Source organism: Haliaeetus albicilla, chromosome 5 (genome assembly GCF_947461875.1).
Source record: "Haliaeetus albicilla chromosome 5, bHalAlb1.1, whole genome shotgun sequence".
NCBI lineage: Eukaryota > Metazoa > Chordata > Aves > Accipitriformes > Accipitridae > Haliaeetus > Haliaeetus albicilla.
This window is the reverse complement of record NC_091487.1, coordinates 7,634,476-7,653,488: the sequence shown is the minus strand read 5'-3', so window position 1 is coordinate 7,653,488 and position 19,013 is coordinate 7,634,476. Positions and strand designations below refer to the sequence as shown.

At 46.6% G+C, this 19,013-nt stretch overlaps 1 protein-coding gene across 2 annotated transcripts in view; it reads right to left on the bottom strand.

Annotated features, from left to right (window-relative positions):
* Positions 1–5,254: 5,254 nt before the first annotated feature.
* The window catches only part of PRKCH (protein kinase C eta), a 119,921-nt gene continuing 106,162 nt past the window's right edge, over positions 5,255–19,013 (bottom strand). For both annotated transcript variants that reach the window (XM_069783216.1, XM_069783217.1), the window contains exons 13-14: positions 7,672–7,815; positions 5,255–6,278 (exon numbers count right to left, since the gene is read on the bottom strand). In XM_069783216.1, the coding sequence (XP_069639317.1) occupies positions 6,132–6,278; positions 7,672–7,815 (291 nt within the window). In that variant the 3' untranslated portion in view covers positions 5,255–6,131. The remainder of the gene's footprint in view (positions 6,279–7,671; positions 7,816–19,013) is intronic.

Sequence of the window (19,013 nt, the reverse complement as noted above, 5' to 3'; positions counted from 1 at the left end):
AGCCTGTAATGACTAGGAGGCCTAGAACTGCTTCTCGTCTGAGTCTAGAGGCAGATAAGATGAAGATATATCAAACTGCCTCTCACTCCCAGTCCAACCACAGCACACCTTGGCTAGTCTCCAAAAATGGCTTCATTGACAACTCTTGCAATGTTCTTCTATCTTGGCATATGTGGAGGCTACGGTGGTGGTGTTGCTGTTGCTGTTGTTGTAGTAGTGGTTTGAAGATCTTGAGATCTTGTTCCTGGAATCAAGTAAGGTGAGGGTGAAACAGGTTTCATTTAAGAAGAAACCGTTTTAGTTTTCACTGTTGTAGAAAAACTGAGGCTCTGACCCCAGTTCGGGTTAAATGTTTGGAAATGAGAAACCAGGTGATGAATAAACCCTTCATTTGAAGGAGGGGGGAAGGAAGCACTGGAGGAACTGAGTCACTAGTTTTGAGCAATCCTGAACTCAGTGCTAAAATCTCTCATCTCCACTTTTATAAGGCCTGTTGCCAACAACAGCCGTGGGAGCTCGGAGCTGGAGCAGGAGAGCTGATACCACAGGCAAGTTAAAACTGTTTCAGGGCTAAAACCTCCACACTGACATGTTACCAGTAGGAGCCCATGCAGCGAAGCCTCTGACCCAAGCTTGTTTCAAGCTTCCTCCTTGAGATGAAAGGGTTTGGGGATGTTCCTCGGCAGCCTTTTGCCACAATGGCTTCTAATTCCCACTGTCCCCGAGACCTGTGGTCCCCAGTTCTCCTCGATCAAACCACCCTCATCGAGGCAAAGACATCTGCCCTCCCCAGCGTGGATGGGGGCAGAGATGAAAGGGCAACTTTCTCGCATGTCTTTAGTAGTTGCCTACAAGTGTCCTTAGGCACTTCTAAATTATACTCCACCCTCTTGGTCACAGCCCAGAGTTGTGAACCCTTTTCTTAGAGGACACTCTCCTGTCCCCTCTCTTTTCTAGCTTCTAATACAGGATGTGAAAGGGGAGATAGCCTGACCTTCTCCCACAACTTCCAGTCACATATGGACATCACTGGGACACTGGCTATATCAGAGTCCCCACCACCTCATTCAGGAGCAGAAGATGCCCAGATAGCCAACCGCCAACACAACTTATCGTTCTTCCATGCTTTTTGACCTTCTGTTCTTCCTACAGGCTTGGCTCCATCAGCAGGACACTTCCAGACCGCGATGTCCCGAGGGGCGATGCCGAGCGCTGTGCCCACGGGAAGGCAGGACGGGCAGCGGGGCGGGTGGGCAACGGCAGGACGGGCTGCAGAAGGCAAAAGGTGACAGGCTTGTGCAAGGACTGATGCACAAGTTGAGAAATGCTGCTGAACAAGCCCTATGCACAGCAACTATACAGCATGTAAATGCCTTCCCCAGCCTTCCTCTTCTCTTTCTTCACTCCTGTGCGTCCTGTTTGCTGCATGCCCTGTTATGTGGGTTTTGAGACAGGGAGGCAAAGGACCGCGCTGTGGTGACTACACGTAAAGAATAGGAAGAGGTGGAAAAATACATAAAACCCCTGCCCCCTGTTCTTACAGTTTTATCACCCATCTCTTGGTGCTTGGCATTTTCCTCCAAGCTCCAATGTCTGGCTTCACATCAATTCACGGACACCAGCTTTCATCTAAAAAAATTATAATTACACAACATTCCAGCTACTATTGATGTGGAGAAGAAGTGCAAGTCAGAATCCGAAATATTCATAATTCAGATGTTTTTAAAAAAAAAAAAGACCTTGACATTTATTATTTTGGAAAGCTTTTGCTTTCTGAGTGAGCCATGATTTTCAGACAACCTGACTCATCATTTCTGAATGCTTCGGTTTGGCAGCCCTGTATATATTTAGTAATACAAACCCTGACTTGCAGCTTCCAATGAGAATCCTAGTGGCATGATAAGACAGATTTTCATCTCATTCACATTATTTCCAAATATCAGGAAATTTGCTTAACAGCAAGAGTTGTAAAAGCTGTGAAATGGTCTCCCTGGGGAGGAGCAGAAACCTCCTAACTACGCACTTGAACAGCTGAACAAACCAACAGAGAGCAGGCAGCAGCGAACGGCTCTTTACTTTCTGGCCAAGGGACAGAGCAGATGATCCCAGACACGTTTTCCTCTTCATTTCTCCTGGCTCTGGGCACTGCTAATCAAGTCCTCCCTCATACCACAGGCACTGGAACCTCTCTCATACCCAACTGGAGAAACAGCAGCTTCTGCAGGAGGAGCACGCAGCTTCAAGGGAAAATACTGTTGCAAACCGTTTAGGACTTCACAAGGAGTAAGGAACCTGTGCCAGTCTTTGAGAATGCATTCAAAGCATCTTCATCCAGCAGTTAGAATTGCATTTTTTACATTAAAATCCCTTAGGCACTTGGAGTCTGTGAGATTTTTTTTCCATTGCCTATCAAGCAGTGGTATTAAAAATGATGTCTTTGGCAGCACAGCCAGCCTGAGTAGATGCGAGATGATTTTCATCTATTCATTCTAGACCATCTGCTTCTTACCCTCAACTTTCAAAGGCCTTGAATGAGATGTAGGCCACTGAATTTTATAGCTAAATTTCATGAACCTCTTTGAAAATGAAAGGATTGCACACAACACAAATTTAGAGACATCAAAGGGACCTTCCCTTTTCATGCAAGCACTAAAGCAGTGCAAAGGGAACTAATTATAATTTGCTCTATTGCCAGTTTTCACACTGGAGCAAATACAAGCATTTTATGCTTTAAACCTTACAAACCCGTGGCTGCCAGCTTAATATACTCCTAAAGCCAGGACCAAATTAATAGACTAAAACCATCTTGCATCCACTCAGGCAAGCAATGAAGCCAAAAGAGCTGGCAGGCTAGCTCATGGAAAAACTTTTGTGTATCCCTGCTTTGTTTTTAGAAAAAAATAAAACAATATTTCTTTACATAGTCAATGGGAGCGTAAACACTAATTCAGCTTTTTCAAAAGCAAAGCTGTTGCATAGATACTTTTTAATGAGCTGATCTTTATCCATGCTGCTGACAGCGTCTGGAGGGAACACGATCGAAATGGCAGTTCCTCGTAAAAAGTATGGGAGAGTTCAGGGATCTTGGCCAAACGTGGCTGACTCAAGATCTGCTGACTCGAGTGGCTGAAATCATTACGTAGACATGTGAGTTCTAGGCAGGCAATGGAGGGCAAGAGCTGCCCTGAATTATGAAGCAAGATCCAGGTAAAATTATGAAAATCAAGGAAATTACTGTATAGCAGAGCATTAGCTCCTGTCCAAACACGGATCTGCACACGCGCTTCGCAATGAGAGTTATGGTAGGGCGGAGTGACCCTGACACCACTTGCAATCGATGAAAAGTGAAGCTGGGGAAGAATCTCCCTTTGATATTTGATCCCTGCCCCATCAAGCCAAAAATCCCTGGGCCAAAGCAGGTACTGGCTGGCCAGGGCAGGAGCTTTTCCTGCTCCCCCGGGTGGCCTCGGACACCATTTTATATCTTCCAGAGATCTACAAGCTTTCTGATTTACAGTTCACAAAAATCCTAACAGAGCACCTACAGAGGTGTTTCCATTCCCCAGGCTTTCAGGACACAGATTGGTGGGTATTGCTACACCAATAAAGGTCTCCAAAGGCGACTATTGCACAATCTTCATACTGTCAGTGGGATAAGCAAAGCTGCTTGGATCCTGGGGCCATGGAGACGGGATCACGTTTTGCTGCTGAAGGCAACACTATGGCACTACCTTCTCCAGCAGGAGTGATTCCAGAAGGTCTCCAGAGCCCTGAGGAATAACACAACCAGTGAAACCCTGGGATGATACCAACATACTGGCAAAAAAGTGTATCACTTACTGTTCTCCTGCACTGATCTCCAGGGAAGGAGAGGTCATTCATAATCCTCAACAGTGGGAGAGTCAAAAAGCTGTCAACACAAAATTCACAGACAGTTTTGGTGCTCCCACTCTTGGTGGCCAGCTTACCTGCACTTACCCCTTGTCAAGCGAACACTGCTGCAGTCATAAAGCTGGGAAACTGGGTGGGAAACTGAGTGAAGAGTTGCCTAGGGTCATGTCTGCACCAGACAGGCGAACGCTACGCTTAATTCACACGTGAATAAGAAGCCACAGTGGCCCCCTCATGCAAATGCATTCATCCCTGTACCATTTCTGCCTATATGGCAAAGCAATTCAAGCCAGTCTGCATGACTGGTTCTTGGATCATTTTTCTGGATATCCACTCTTCCTTCTCCCACTCATACTATCCAACCTGTCTTTCCTCCTCTCTTGCCCCACTTTGAAGGAGCTGCCCCACAGCAAAGAGATGAGAGGCTGACTGGCTGTGATGTGGCCAGAAGATGCCCATGGAAGGGAGGGAAGACCAGAGAATGAAGCTGTGCTTACTTGAAAGAGGAGATGCAGGAACAAAAGAGGGAGAACTGGTATAATACACAAGCACAAAAGCAAGAAGAGTCCAAGGGTAACTGAACTTGTGCCCCGCCTGTCAAACAGTTCAGCAGATAGTTTAGGGGTAGAAGTAAAAGGGACTTGGTCAAGTAGAGAGAGCTTGGGTGGGAAGGTCTATCACTTGTATGCAGATCTCAGCTTTTTTTTCTTATTTGTATCTTGGTCTCGCAGAAGGTGAGCATGTACATACTGGTCGGTCTGTGCTGTAATGGGGGTTGTACCTTTGTAATTTCCTTGACAAAGGCTTATGCTCCCTGACACCACCTCCACAGCTACAGCGGTGCAAAGTCTGTGCAGAAGTGTCCCTCTCTGCTGCAACTCACCCTTCTTTCACGTTAAAGCATGTGACTAGAACTATATGAACATGATCAGTTTTGCAAAAGGTTAGAAATCCTTCTTCTCTAGTAATTCATATCTGCCCAAGGAAGAGGCTATAATCCTGATATACAGCTTCAAGACTAGCAAGGAGTGCAAAGCTGTGCCATGGAGCTACAGAAAAATCATCTAACTTCCAGAAGAGCAGGGACAGCACAGAACCATCTCCTAGAGTGTCTGGTTTCTACAAACCACACTGAAAAACTGTCTCAGTCTGCCTGTAGCAAAGGCTTGAGGCTGCAACTGAGGGGAAGTGCCCTGTGAGTAACAAGCCCTTAAATCCAAACCAAACCAAGTCACCCTGTTTCTTAGATAAGGTTTATCATTCTCATGAGAGAAAGTTGTCCTTTTGTGTTATCTGTTGGCCGACAACTCTGCTTTCAAGCAGTTTGCCAGCTCTGCGGCTCCCATCGCAATAATGCTACAAATTTAAGCGCTACCACTTTGGATCAAATTTTTAATGAGGCACTAAACCCACAAAAGGGGCTCTGTATAACATAATTAAATAGAATGGGCCTAAATAAACAGTAAAGTTTTACAAGTTACATTATAGTTGAAAACAGCTGGGAGGCAAAGAAAGGAGCATTGAAGATGCATGATGTAAAAAGGCATTTCACAGAATGCAAACACTAAAACTTTTCATATCGCACAAACAGTAAAACACTACGAGCACGTGACTTCCCTTTGATTTGGAAGAATCTGTGTGGGACACAGGGCATTTGTTTTTTTCCTTCTGCTAGTCACCACAATGACATATTTCACATGGAAACCCAAACAGTGGCAAAGAGAGCCATTTGTCCTTCGGAAAGAAATAAATACTGCAGAAACAGGTAAAGTCAGTAGCAACATCTGGTTCAGTCAGGCCATGGGATGCTGGATCATGGCTCCATAACACTGGACAGTGCTGTGACTCCTCAAAATAGTCTTGCAAACAATCAGAATTGTAACAAGTCTGTTTGGCTCAGAGCTGCAAGACACTTGTTTGTGCTCACGCTGACTCCTTGAATCCACTGCAAGCAGTGACATTCAGGCTGAGCCAACTAGCTCAGCATTCAATTCTCTGTCTGCATCAGCTACTCACAATATCATGTTTGTTCCACCCCTGTCAATATTTGATCCAAGAGCTGCATAAATCCAACAAACACAGGAAGGCTTCAATTTCACATTAAGTTAACGTTGACAGTGGTGCTGCTGTATCATGTAAAGTCAGTGCACTGTTACTCCTTGAGAATGAAATTCCTGGTAAACTTGGTTTTCATTTCATTTCCCCCCAGTCCTCTCAGCAGCCCTTCCCCAGAGCCATAGCTATTGCTGCAATTCTGGGCTTGTGAATGAAAAGTTTCTAAATTCATCTTGGTTTATCATCGGAAGAATTCCTTCTTCAATGGGAGTCAGAATGGGCTCCTCTTTTATAAAATCTGGATCAAAGTTGCTCACGTCATCTTTGGATTTCTGTCAAACAGAAAAGACAAAGGAAAGAGATGTCAAAAGTATGTATCATCTGCTTGATCCTCGCTCTGCATCTTTAGTCTAGTCTTGAGTGCAATAAACCATCACTTCCATAACCCAGGCTGAGCTTACTGAAAGCTTTTTCTGGGGTTGGACTAGGCGCAGCTGAGTGCCCCCACAGAGCCTCTTACAGTGTAAACCCTTTTAGAGCCTCTGCAGGCTTCTGACAGGCAAACCCCTCTCTGATTTAACTGACACCACCTCTGATGCATTGCAGACGCGGCAGGGCAGGGCACATAAATCAGTTCCTTTCCTCAAGTGGCAGCACAGACCCAGCCATTCGAAGCAGTTATCAGCCGCGTTTCAAATTAGCTGACTCCACACAGTCCCTCCTTATCTGCAGAGTGTCTCAGCTGGGTTTTTGGGGGGCGTACACTCCTCTGTGTGTGAGCCATTAAACTTGCACAATAATGAATTACTGGGCCGTGGGAAGACAAATGGCTTGCCTCCAGGTGCTGGATTCCTTACTGCGTGCCACAGAGTGGGACTGTTTACAATGCACACACACAAACGGGGTTTGTGGCACATTTTGACAAGGCGCATGTTTTTCCTGCATCCTGAACAAGATGTTTTATTGACATTGAAGTCTAATGTTCCCAGATCCCGTCCAGCTCGTGGGGGACTGAGGAGGCTCCCTTAGCCTTTGATTCAGGTGAAGAAACAACACAAGAGCCTGATCCTGCACCCAGTGAGCTCCACAGAGCAGGACTGGGGTTGACCACTGCCACTATGAGTTTGCAGAGTGACCACAGCATGAGACCAAGCCACTCCAAGTGACAATTCCAAAGGCAAGGAAGCCACAGAGACAACCTTGGAAAGGCTCTCCACGGACAGCATCCTTTGGACTGTGTGGCACTACTGGGAAAACGGGCAACACTGTCCCCTCTGCAGCCTGTCTGCCATTTGACCCACTCAGCTGAAGGTGGTTTGAGCAGGGAACACTGTGCTGGGTGCTATACAGAGAGAGAGCCCAGTCGTGAAGAGGTAGGTGGAGTGGTCAGAATGAGGATTACTCACCCTGTTTTATATTTGGGGCAAGGCAAAGGGTAGTTAGGTGCCTGATCTGCTGCAGCTGCTTTTACAAACCCACACCTTTTGGCTGAACTGCCTTTGAAAATCCAGCATGGAGGGGAAAAGTGAACTGTACAACATCAGGTGGCCAACCAGAAGCCAAGTCAAGACCAGAGACCTCACCTCCTGGCTCCTGGGCCAGGGCTTTCATGTCAAGGTTGCCTTTCCTTCACCTCCTTTCCTGTCTCGTGGGAATAAACCTGCTTAAAGAGCCCAGAAGAGAAAAAAACAAGGATCCCTTCACCCCACCCTCCTTCCCACGTACAATTCGGGGCCTGAACGGTGGCTCCATCTGACGCTGGTTCAGCAGGTCCCAGTCCAGATCTTTGAAGTAGGGGTGCCGCAGAATCGCGCTCTCACCGCCCAGCCCCAGGCTGCCCAGCCGCATGTTGGGGTTCTTCGTCATGAACTGCAAAACAAAAAGGGCTGTTTGTTTCCTCCCATCCGGCAGGGCCACGGGAGAGGGACCTATTAGCAGTTGCACAAAAGCTTGTCCTCAGCTTTCCTGTTGAACCCAGTTGCTGGCCAGACTTCTCAATTTCATTGTACTGGAACCGCATGCAAGGAACTTGACTCATTCTCTAGAGGAAGAAGTTGGGGTCTATTTCTCCCTAGTCCTTTTTCTTTTGGTCAAATCCTTGGTTACCACAATAGAAAAGAAAGTTGAATTGCATTGTTGGCAACATTATAAATGTTGCACAGTGGTTTTGATGGTTATTTATTTCTGTATTAATTTCTCAGCAATACAAGCTCACTCTCAAACGCTGCTCACCAGCCAGCCAGGCTTTGGACTGGAGTCAGTCCTGAGCTGTGTCTTTTTCCTGAACCTCAGCCTGCTGAAGCGCAGCCAGGAGCCTACGCTTTCCTTCCTGTCATCTCAGGAAACAGAGGAAAATGAGCAAGCCGCTGGCTTTTAGAGCCCCCTGAGCCCTGAGCAGATGAGAGCAGACAGGTGACCGTCTCCTCTCCTGATGGCAAAACTCTTTTAGAGGATTTCTTTTTGTAACATTTTTCCTCTGTTACCAGTGAAAAGAAATCTCAAACCTCAGCCAAAGTGCCCTGATTTTCCAGGGAGCTACGAGAAAAGCCGTACATCATGCACACGGCGCGAGAGGGCTCCGGTGGGTGCCCTTTAGGTCCCGACAAGAATGATGAAGTGTGAGTGCTGCGGACATTTCTTAAGGGGAAGGGAAATATTGGGGGAGGAGGGGAATCCTTTCCTCAGGCAGGAAAAGAGCTAGTTGGCTTGTTAATTTAGGATTACAGTTTTTAAATTCAGTAAAACCCAATCTTTCCCCTCCCCTCAAGTATTTCTAATTCATTAGAGAAATCAGGTTATGTTTAAACTGGGAAAACAGCCGCTTTTATTTGCCTATTGAAACAGCAGCATAAAGCAAGCTCCACTCTGGTGGAGGTGTCCAGACGATTTCCTCGAAGATGAAAGAGCATTATGTTTAGCAAATAGCTGAACCAGCCAAACCAGACAATCGGTCACTGTTTCGGGAATGACCAAGTCTGCTGCATCTCGGCAATAGGGAAATAAAAAGAAGGGGAGGTGCAGTGAGAGACCAACTTCATTCTGACTGTAGGAGCTTTTCAGAAGGTACAAATTCTTACAGAACAAGCGGATAAAAGGTCTAGTCATTCCCTACCTAGAGAGAAGACAGGGAGAAGAAAGACGACTGCCAGATTTCTTTCACAAGTCTCCCCAATACCCCATCCTGAGGGGGCTTCAGAGCCAAAGTAGATGGGGCATCTGCAGCTGAGACCTTGCGGGACCCCAGACTCTGCTGACATTAGCGCAAAAAACCCAGCTCCATCCTGACCTCCTGAGCCCTTCGAGAACACGTGCTGCCATAGGATTCCCTATGGCAGAACTGTTTTCCACCATTCCACCCAAAACATTAGTAGAAAGAGCTGCTAAGTGAATCCAGATTTGTAAGAGCGGTCACGAGAAGAGGAGCAAAGCTGACACGGCGCTCTGCAGCTGGGGTCTTTCCATGCTTCTCTGGCCTCTTCAGCCCTCAGTTATGCAGCATTTCCAGGGTCAGGCCCAAGGACAAGCAGAACTTCTCTGTCTCCCCAACCCTTTCAACCCGTTCTTCTCCCTTTTTACCAGCAGAACCCAAACACAATTTGTTTCCCAAGAGACTCTGCCCCAAAATTTCTGCGGGATACTGATCCCCAGACAACAGCCTGGTTTCCAAACAAGAAATGGGTCAAGCCAAAATGTCTGAGAGACCTGGTTCAGACAAGCTTTTGCAAGTCTTGAACTAAATTTCTTTGGTTTGCAAAACAGGCCAGAAATCTCCTGGCAGCCCCGTCTTTCTCTAGAAATTCCCTGCCCAGCTTCTTTGGCCCCACAGATGGATATCTGCACCTCACTAGCTCTTAATTGCATTGCTGGAACACCTAGAAAGCTCAAATAAGATCAGAGCTTGCTGGTGCTGGGAGTGGTATAGACCAAAACAGTCCAAAAAGACAAGACAAAAAGGAGAGAAGAGCTGGGAATAAGTCCCATGTCTCCTGGCTCCTGACCTACCACTGCCTTCATTATACCAGGAAGCTTCTCCTAAATGTGGAGAGGAAAAAAAAAAAAAATCATGAAAGAAATAATCTCTGAAAAGAGCTGGTAACATGCTTTGCTTGGGTTCCCATTCACACTCAACCATATAAGACCAAAACCTAAACTGGACTGTCCATTCCCAGACCAGTTCAGAGCCCCAGGATATAAAAGTGTGTTTACATTCCTATTTGCTTGCTTTACTCCACATGATGCCAAAATTGCACCAAGTGAAGGCATCCGATGCAACAAGCTGAAAGCCAACGTAAACACATTCCTGGCTACTTAAAACACCCATTTTGTTAGGACAATGAGGATTAGGCAAGGGCCATCCCTTGAGGTGGGCTGTTTTGAGCTCTGAAAAAGCGAAACATAACATACGAAACAAAATGACTGTTCAAATTTGACCGGCCAGCTCCAATTTGAGCATGGGACCCACACACTGAAAAACCTTAGTTGGGTAACTCTAGGCACCGTCTACCCCACACTGGGTGCCCAAAGGAGGCAGGAGCAGAGCGACGGCTTCAAATTCACCCACTGCTGGAACACGTCGCCCTGGCTGGCTGCTGAGAGCGATGCTGGGCTGCCACAAAACCCCTCTGAATTAATCCTTGCCTCCGACAGGAGTGAGCTGACCTATGGGGGACCCGATCAAACAGCACCTTCCCCAGCTGTCAGGCATGAGCTCAGTGCTGCTGCCTCTCTTGCTCTGTAAAAACAGGGCTTTGAAGCACAAGGGTATCAAGGGCTGGAGCGACCCACCAGCACCATAAACCACTCCGGACACGTTTCTCTAAGCTTGTTTCCCAGATACTGTAAGCACCTAACGCAGGCCAGCAGGACCTTGAAAGCGAATATAAATCATGCACTCTACAAAGAGTATCAACACACGAGGAGGCCTCCCTTTCATGGCAGTCAAACTCATACTTGTCTGCTTCAGCAAAAGGGTGGGATATCATTTCAAAGGACAGTCGGTCTCTTATCATTAACTTACATCCCTGATAAACGTATTGTACACTGCACTGAGACTTCTCAGTTGCATCTGCATACGGGAATCGGCACTGAAAATGTTGCCTTTGAACGGCATCATGCGGTACGTGAAATATGGTCCCGTATTCTGGGCAGCCGCAGCATCCCGGCAGCTTACTTGGCCTGTGGATGTACACACACCTCTGCACCCGAGGGCTGACAGAAAACAAGATATTGGCCATTGCTGCTCCTCCCTGGTGAATTTTGGAGGTGGCAGATCTGTCACAGCCTGGTGAAGGTGGGGTGTTTTCTCTGGGAAGCAGCTCCAGTCTTTATCTAGCAATTAGGCTGAAAAGCAGGCGTGCAGATGGTGACTCCAACAGAGACAGCACTGATGTTTTACACTGGAACAGAGTTACCTGCCTCACTATGACAGGCATATAAAATTAAAGGATGAAATTTTTGAAGCCAGTTTCCACTAAAATGGTAACTAACCCCCTCAAATACTATCTGAATTCACTAGGAATTATTGCACTGACAAAAAATGGATGCAGTTTTAGTTTGTGTTGTCCAGTATGTCAGGAAAAAACCAAAAGATTATAATGACCTCTCAAAGGCTCAAGAGCCCATGAATCCTCCTCTTTCTCCCTCTGCCTTAGGCAGTACTGACATTTCTCTGCTGCAACAGGGTAGCATCTAACGGCCAGTCTCATGCCGCCTCTGCTATCTGATGGCACTTCTAGCAAAGCAAACAAAGAACTTGAGATTTCTGAGGAACTTAATTACAAGCTCAGCCTTCATCTCTGAAATAAGTAGCTGGAGCCCATACCCATGTCTCTGGCCATATAAGAGGAATATCTGCAGCAGGAGGGGTAAAGCTGAGTGCCCAGAGCACACAGATGCTGCCCTCTGCACACATGCAGGCTGCGCAGGGGAAAGGTTTTCAGAAGTGCAGCTAATCTTTCACTTGATCCCTTCAACTGCATTCAGAAACGGCTAGAAAAAGTCTTACAGAGTGTTGGCGGTTCCTGGCATCCACGGGAAGGCCAGAGTTTGACTCTTGCTTCATAGGTTGGACAGCCCTAAATGTCCTTCCAAGTACAACCCTCTAATGTTTTTGAAAGTGATGAGAGAAGATGCTCAGCAGAAAGTTTTCTGTGGCAAAATGTCATCTCCTAACGTTTATTGAGTATCTTTAATTTTGCATGAATCTCAACCTCTGGCACACAGCGCTCAGTGAAGAAACACAGAGAAAAAAAATTCAACAGTAACAACAACAAGGCAAACAAAGAGATGTTCCTGAACAAAAAGAAACACGTAATCGCCCAAATCCAAGATGCCTCCCAGGAAAACCAATAGCAAGACTACCAATCTTAAACCTGAACCAGGCCATCAAGCCCTTGCTCTGTGATCACATCCAACCATGGGGAATTAGCCCACTCCCGGTGTAAAGAGCCCCTTGGGAGCATCCTCAGACCGGGTCCCTTTGGGCTACACCAGTTTGCCGAGCAGCAAACTCAAGCGAGGCGCTCACTGACCTCAGCTAACCCTCTCAGCAGCATCACAGCCAAAACCAGCAGCTGGAATGAGCCAAAAACATGACTTCACAAGATCATTTGAAAACATTTACTGAAAGAAAACGCAGCAAGCCATGACAAGAAATTAAAAGCTGGAGATTAGTCCACAGAGGGCCTGTGAAGTTACAAGGAAAAAATGCAGACATAGCAGTGCCAACCATTAGGAAAAAATCTGCGTCAGCCCTGGGAGCTCAGCCCGCGAGCAGGTGAGGGAGAGCAGAGGACCCGCGCCAGTCCTCCCCTTCACCCACTACATGGCTCGGACTGTGCTGGGAAGGGCTCCAGGTCTCCCAGTCTGCTGGGCAAGGCTGTACTGGACTTCTCTGCTGCTGCTCACATGCAGCATTGCAAATTCCATCTCAAGAGGCTGAGTTTGGAAATCAGTCAGCCTGGAAGTCTGTGAGGGGATGTTTGCACAAAACAGATGTTTCAAAGCATTAATTCCATTGAATTTGTAAGTTCCCTTTCTTAATACTGGAATCCCTGATAGGTTTTACGTAACTCATGTATGTGCTATTTGCATCAGGATAATTAATTTCATATCACAGTGACTAGATTACGTGAAATTGCATCATGTTCTAGGAAAACACTAACAAGCCCAGACCCCTTCCCAGAAGTAATGCACTTCAGGAAGAGGAATACAGCTTCCTGCTCAGCCATTCCCTTCACATTGTCAGCCATCTGGATGAGGAAGAAATCATTATTTCTTTAATACAAAGAAAGTCTTAGACGCACCAGCTCCCATCAGGACTCCGTTGCCCTAGGCAGGGCACATTTACCTTGTAAGAGAAAGCCTGTGCCCCTGAGCAGCTCATCTTTCAAATGCAAGCGTACGGCAGAGATAGAGGCTCTCCCCGTCTTACAGGCAGGGAACAGAGACCCAGAGAAATGCATCGCTTTATTTTGCCAGGAGCCCAATGGTAGCCTGTCACAGATACGACGGCGGACCCTCAGTCTCACCTCCCCTCCATCACACCACGTGCCTCAGAGGACCCCTATTAGGGATTCTGCCAATGCAATAGTCAAGCCCAAGCTGTTAAAGGAAAGCAAGAGTTCCCTGTTCGTGGTATTAACATTTCCTGCCTGTTGGTGTTTCTCCCATGTTGCTACCAAAGTGAAAAGCAGCAGCAGTACAGATTAACGCCCCACAGCCTCCCCTCTAGTAATGAGGGAGAGCGGGGAGATTGGGAGATACCCAACATGCTCATCTTCATTAAGATTCATGAGCTAAACTAACAGGCCAGAAATTAACTCGCAAGGAAATAAGATTTCTCAAAGATCTATTTGATCTCAGACAAAAGGGAATCGTTATATAAATAGAGCAATTACTCTAATTAAGGCTTCCCTCCATGAATCTCTCGACTGAATGCTGCAGTTGCCGAAAACAGTTTGGCCGCCTATTATGTAAGGCAAACAAACCCGCAGTCTGGGGTTTCATTAGCCTTCATCCACCCCTAAACAAAAGAGAAGAAAGATGGCTCTATGGCTCTGTCTGTTAACATCTGTATTATTTTTAATGATTGGAAGCCAGGAGGGATTAGCATAGCAGAGAGACTTTTTTTCTTTTTTTTTTAATTTTAAATCAAAAGCTGCTCGTTTTGAGCCATTCTTGTCTTTTGCTCTCTTGGGCAAGGCTCCCATCACCCTCCATCACGGTCCTGCCGGGGCGATGCTCATAAGCGTGCCTCGCTTCCCCATACAAGAGCAATCCAGGGCTCAGACACACAAGTGGGTTACGGCGAGTGAGGGAGTCAGCACAGCCCGATTTCACTAAATGGGAGCAGGGTGGTCGCAGAGCTCTCCCATGGAAGTCCTTGTACTTACGGCAGCTCAGCTGCTGCCTGGTAACTTAAACTGCAGCGATGTGGCTGTGGGTGTGAGCCAGGCGCTCGGGAGCCCGAGTCCTACTGACCTTCAGTGAGGATTGTGCTGCTGAGAACAGGACTTGGAGTCATTGCGGCTCTCTCAAATGCTACCTCCGTTTTACACTGGGGATTTGCTCTGATTGCAGCCATTAGAGGCCACGTGGCGTTTCAGCTTTCTACCCTGCACACAGCGGGATCGATTACTAAAGGCCCTGATTTGTACCAGTGCAATCCATCGTGGTGCTGAGCCAGAATGCAACCCACGCAGGTACAGGGTGCTTCTATCGTCATGCTGGGGTCCTGGCTACAGAAAACTGAGCAGGTGAAATCCTTCAGTGTAGAGAAGGTCCAGTGAGTGCAGTGCCAGGGCTCAGAAGTACAAGGCTGCCCAGAAAGCATTTTAAGGAGGAGGGGAGGAAGAAAGAGAGTGTGAGATCTCTGTGATTTCCTTTTCCAGATAAAAAAACAAATGGGGAGATAAAAACCAGTCTCCAGCCCTGCTCCTAAAAGCCGTAAGACTTTAACAATAAGCATGACAACAGTCACATGTTTAATGTGCCAGCCGCAGGCAAGAAGGACAAAATGTCAGCGCAGTGGATATTAAGCAGATAAATTTGATCTCGCTTCCCCCTAGTGCGGAAATGGCTGCTCGATGCTGCCCAGTCAAAGCTCGAGGGAACAAGAAGGATTAACTATTGCAAACAGTGCTGAGCGAGAAAGACTAGCAAAATAAACCAAGGTACACAGAGCAACTCACGTGTGGGGTAGACACACCAGGCTCCAAATCTCCAGGTGGTGTAAACTGATGTAACTTTGCTGACTATCACCAGGAGAGAACTTGGCACAAAATATGGGAATTAAATGTTGTCTGAATAGCTACAAACTTCCTTGCTGAGCTGAAATCTACCTGTTTCCCTGCCTCTCCCCACTCATCAATACTAATGCAGAATGAAAAGGCCACAAGTATCAAATGCATATTAGCCCCTGATGATAGCTAGTGATTTTTGACACTTGTGCTTTTGGTATTCCTGTAATAAGTAACAATAAACAGAAATTAACTTTAGCCATTAGATATATGGAATATTTAATATAGGTTTTGGTCAAGATGTCGCTCCAGAGATCTGTATTTTCAGAACTGATGAGTCAGCCCCAGTTCCCACGTGGGTCACCAGCTGCACAGGCTGCTCAGACAGTATCAAACTCCAGCTGCTGTTTTTAAATTACCCCAGTTGGACTATAGGTACAACATGGGGATATGCAGGTCAATTACTAAATCAATACATCAATCAGAGTAACACAAACATGGAGGGAGAATGAGCATCGCGCTTACTAACAGACTGGGGGCATGATCCCACTCTAATTTTAAGCAGTGGTAAAATCTCCCTAGGGTTGCATGGGAAAACAATTAATCCTTTTCTGATAGTCTTGTCAAGAGGAACTGGGAATCTATTACACAACCCTGGGTGGCCTATTTACATAGGGTCAAGTACAAAGGGGACTAAAGTGCCCCAGACAAACCTATGAGGGCCAATTAAGGGAAAAAAAAAATCACAGGAAAATACTTCAAAGGAACTTTTTTGTGGTCTTAGTTATATTTATTTCTATTCTTTTAATTTTAAAGTTCCTGAAAAGCCACAGCAGGTCAGAAAGTTCAAAGCTAGAAGGACGAGTAAGACCTACAGCCCTGAATAGCTTGGACAGTTGGAGATTTGTTATCCCTGTAGCAGTGCTGAGACCTCCCAGTTAGATGGGCTGGCCCCCTCCACTGGAGGCTGCACAGCAAGAGCTGGTCCCATCATTCAGCAGTCATCCCCATCGCCAGGTTGGACCCAGGTTCTGAAGGGAATCCTTGGGCCTTCCCCCAAGATTGGATTTTATTGGACTTCACCAAAACAACTCTGAGGGTCTGTAATCACACTGTTTAACTGTGGCAGAGCTGAGAAGTGAGCCGAGGCCACATGGCTTAGGCTCGGCAATGGGAATTGCTTCTTCCCGAGCACCTAGAGAAAAAGAAGAGGAGGAAGACAAAGTCGGCACAACGAATGCTCCTTCACTTTTTTCCCCATTCCTGGCAGGAAAGAGGAGGATGAGTCACACCTGACATTACAATAGGCAGGGTTTGGAGCTTTTGTTATGAAGCAAATCTGAGCCTGCACCCTGCAGACTTAAACAAGAAGCTAGTGTCAGCCTATTGGAAAGGGAAAGGTAAAAGACCTAATGACTACCTCAAGACGAATTTGGCCTTGGCAAGCTATATAGAGATGGCTTTAGTTTTCTTTCACGATGTATTATTCAGAAGCATGGGTCTATTACTGTGGGGAAGAGGAGCACTTCAGAAAGGGGTGTGATCAATCAACAGAAGAGATTAAAATCACTGGGGAAAGCTGTTTGTTGTTTGAGAATTAGGAGGCGAAGAGTAAGAGACAGCATGTTACAGAGATGGAAATGCAAGCTCAGGCAAAAGAGGTAAGAAGGCAATCTGTGGTGGAGCACAGCCTTCTCACTTCACCACAGTGTATGTTTATGGCAGAAATGCTCTAGATGAGAGATCATTTAAAAGTGCAGAACTCCTTCCCAGTTGGGAAACGACAGGCTCCAGAGTCCTGCTTTTGCCAGAGAGGCTCTGGAGCCAACCAGGAAATGCAGGATGAAAGCATTTCTAAAAAACAAAATAAAGGAAAAACGTGTACACAGATCCAGCACAGAGCTTCACAGAGAAATTTAAATATCGGCCTCACTCTGACAGCCAAAGCTTAATCAAGTTGTGCAAGAGGATTTATGGAGCCTGCCAACTCTGAAGAGATGCCAAGGAGAATAATTTATCAGCATATTTGAAGGCATTTTTAATATCTATCTGCCTTTGTTAGCAGGCTCCTCAGCTCTGAGGATAAAGCGATGAGCTCATCTAGTTCCCTCTTTAATTTCAGTGGGTCCACCATTGTGTTGTTGCTTTTCCTTTTAATCTTTGTCTAAAGAATACTCCCGGCGTCTGGTTCATTCAGAAACAAGTTCATTCTGGCTATTCCAGCACTGCATGTGAAACAGATTATCTGCCTTTTTCTGTCTGTTGGAAAGAAGGAACCTGGCCCAGATCTGTAGGATGCAAGTGCAAAGGAGAGACATGCGCCTTGTGTAGAGTGATGTAAAGGAAACATAGGCAACCTTGCACCATCAGCAGCTGGCTGCCTCGTTTCACACCTCGTAAGTGTTCAGGAGAGGACTGGTGTCCTGGTTTCAGCTGGAATAAAGTTAATTTTCTTCCTAGTAGCTGGTATAGTGATGTGTTTTGGATTCAGGATGAGAATAATGTTGGTAACACACTGATGTTTTAGTTGTTGCTAAGCAGTGTTTACACTAAGTCAAGGACTTTTCAGCTTCTCATACTGCCCTGCCAGCAAGAAGGCTGGGACTGCACAAGAAGCTGGGAGGGGACACAGCAAGGACAGCTGACCCAAACTGGCCAAAAGGGTATTCCATACCATATTACATCATGGCCAGTACATAAACTGGGGGGGAGTTGGCTGGGGGGCACCATGGCTCAGGGATTGGCTGGGCATCGGTCAACAGGTGGTGAGCAATTGTATTGTGCATCACTTGTTTTGTATATTCTATTATTATTATTTTCCCTTCCTTTTCCATCCTATTAAACAGTCTTTATCTCAACCCACAAGTTTTACTGTTTTTTCCCCCCAGATTCTCTCACCATCCCATTGGGTGGGGGGGGGGGGGAGTGAGTGAGTGGCTGCGTGGTGCTTAGTTGCTGGCTGGGGTTAAACCATGGCAACTGGAAAGCACAAACACGGGGATTTGGTCTAGCTCACACAGTGACCAAACTGAACCACCCAGGACTTACGGAAAAGGCATGGCACAAGCGCCGCAGGAAGCACATACGCGTTGCGCTTAGATGTGCCAAGCAAAGCACAGCCCAGGTATTTTGGAGCATGTGTTGCTTGCTGTAGCATGCAGGGAGGATGCAGACACCTCTGAGCTGATGACAGTTAGTTCTGACCTCCCAGTATCCAGGGGTGTTGGAACCCAAGCAAGTGCAGTGTATGAAATGAACAAACTTCTCCGAAGAACAGTTCAGAAGATCTCACCCTCTGTGCTGATGTTCAGGGTAAACAGCTTCAGCGAGTAGGCAACTTGGACCATCCGCATCTCTCCTGACCTTAGATGTCCTCGCCAGCAGTCCAAAATCACCCATCCACTCCTCTGTCACCGCAGACCGTGCGCTTTGATTACGTTAAAAAATCTGCCTCTAAGTCTTTCTGCTGTGAAAACCTTGGCCTCTGCCTTCTCTCCTCATTAATGGCATTTTCAAGTTGCTTACAGTGACGGGGCCAGTCTGGTTCAGCACAGAGCACTCACCATCCAGAAAGCCTTTCTGAAAATTAGCCGCAGCACGTGCAAAAGGGGTCCTCGCTGAGGGTTTGGGCAATCATGGTGGCATCCCCTTAGGATGGGTAGTTTACTCCTCCTGCAGCACAGCTCAGTGTTCCCTTTTCTTTCTCTCCTTCAACTGGGCCTGGGTGGAGTGCCCTAGAGAAATTTCTTTTCTCTATCTCTCCAATCTTCTTTCTTCTCAGTCCATTATGGTAAGTGCAAGCAGCACAGCCTGAGTCTCCAAGGGCTC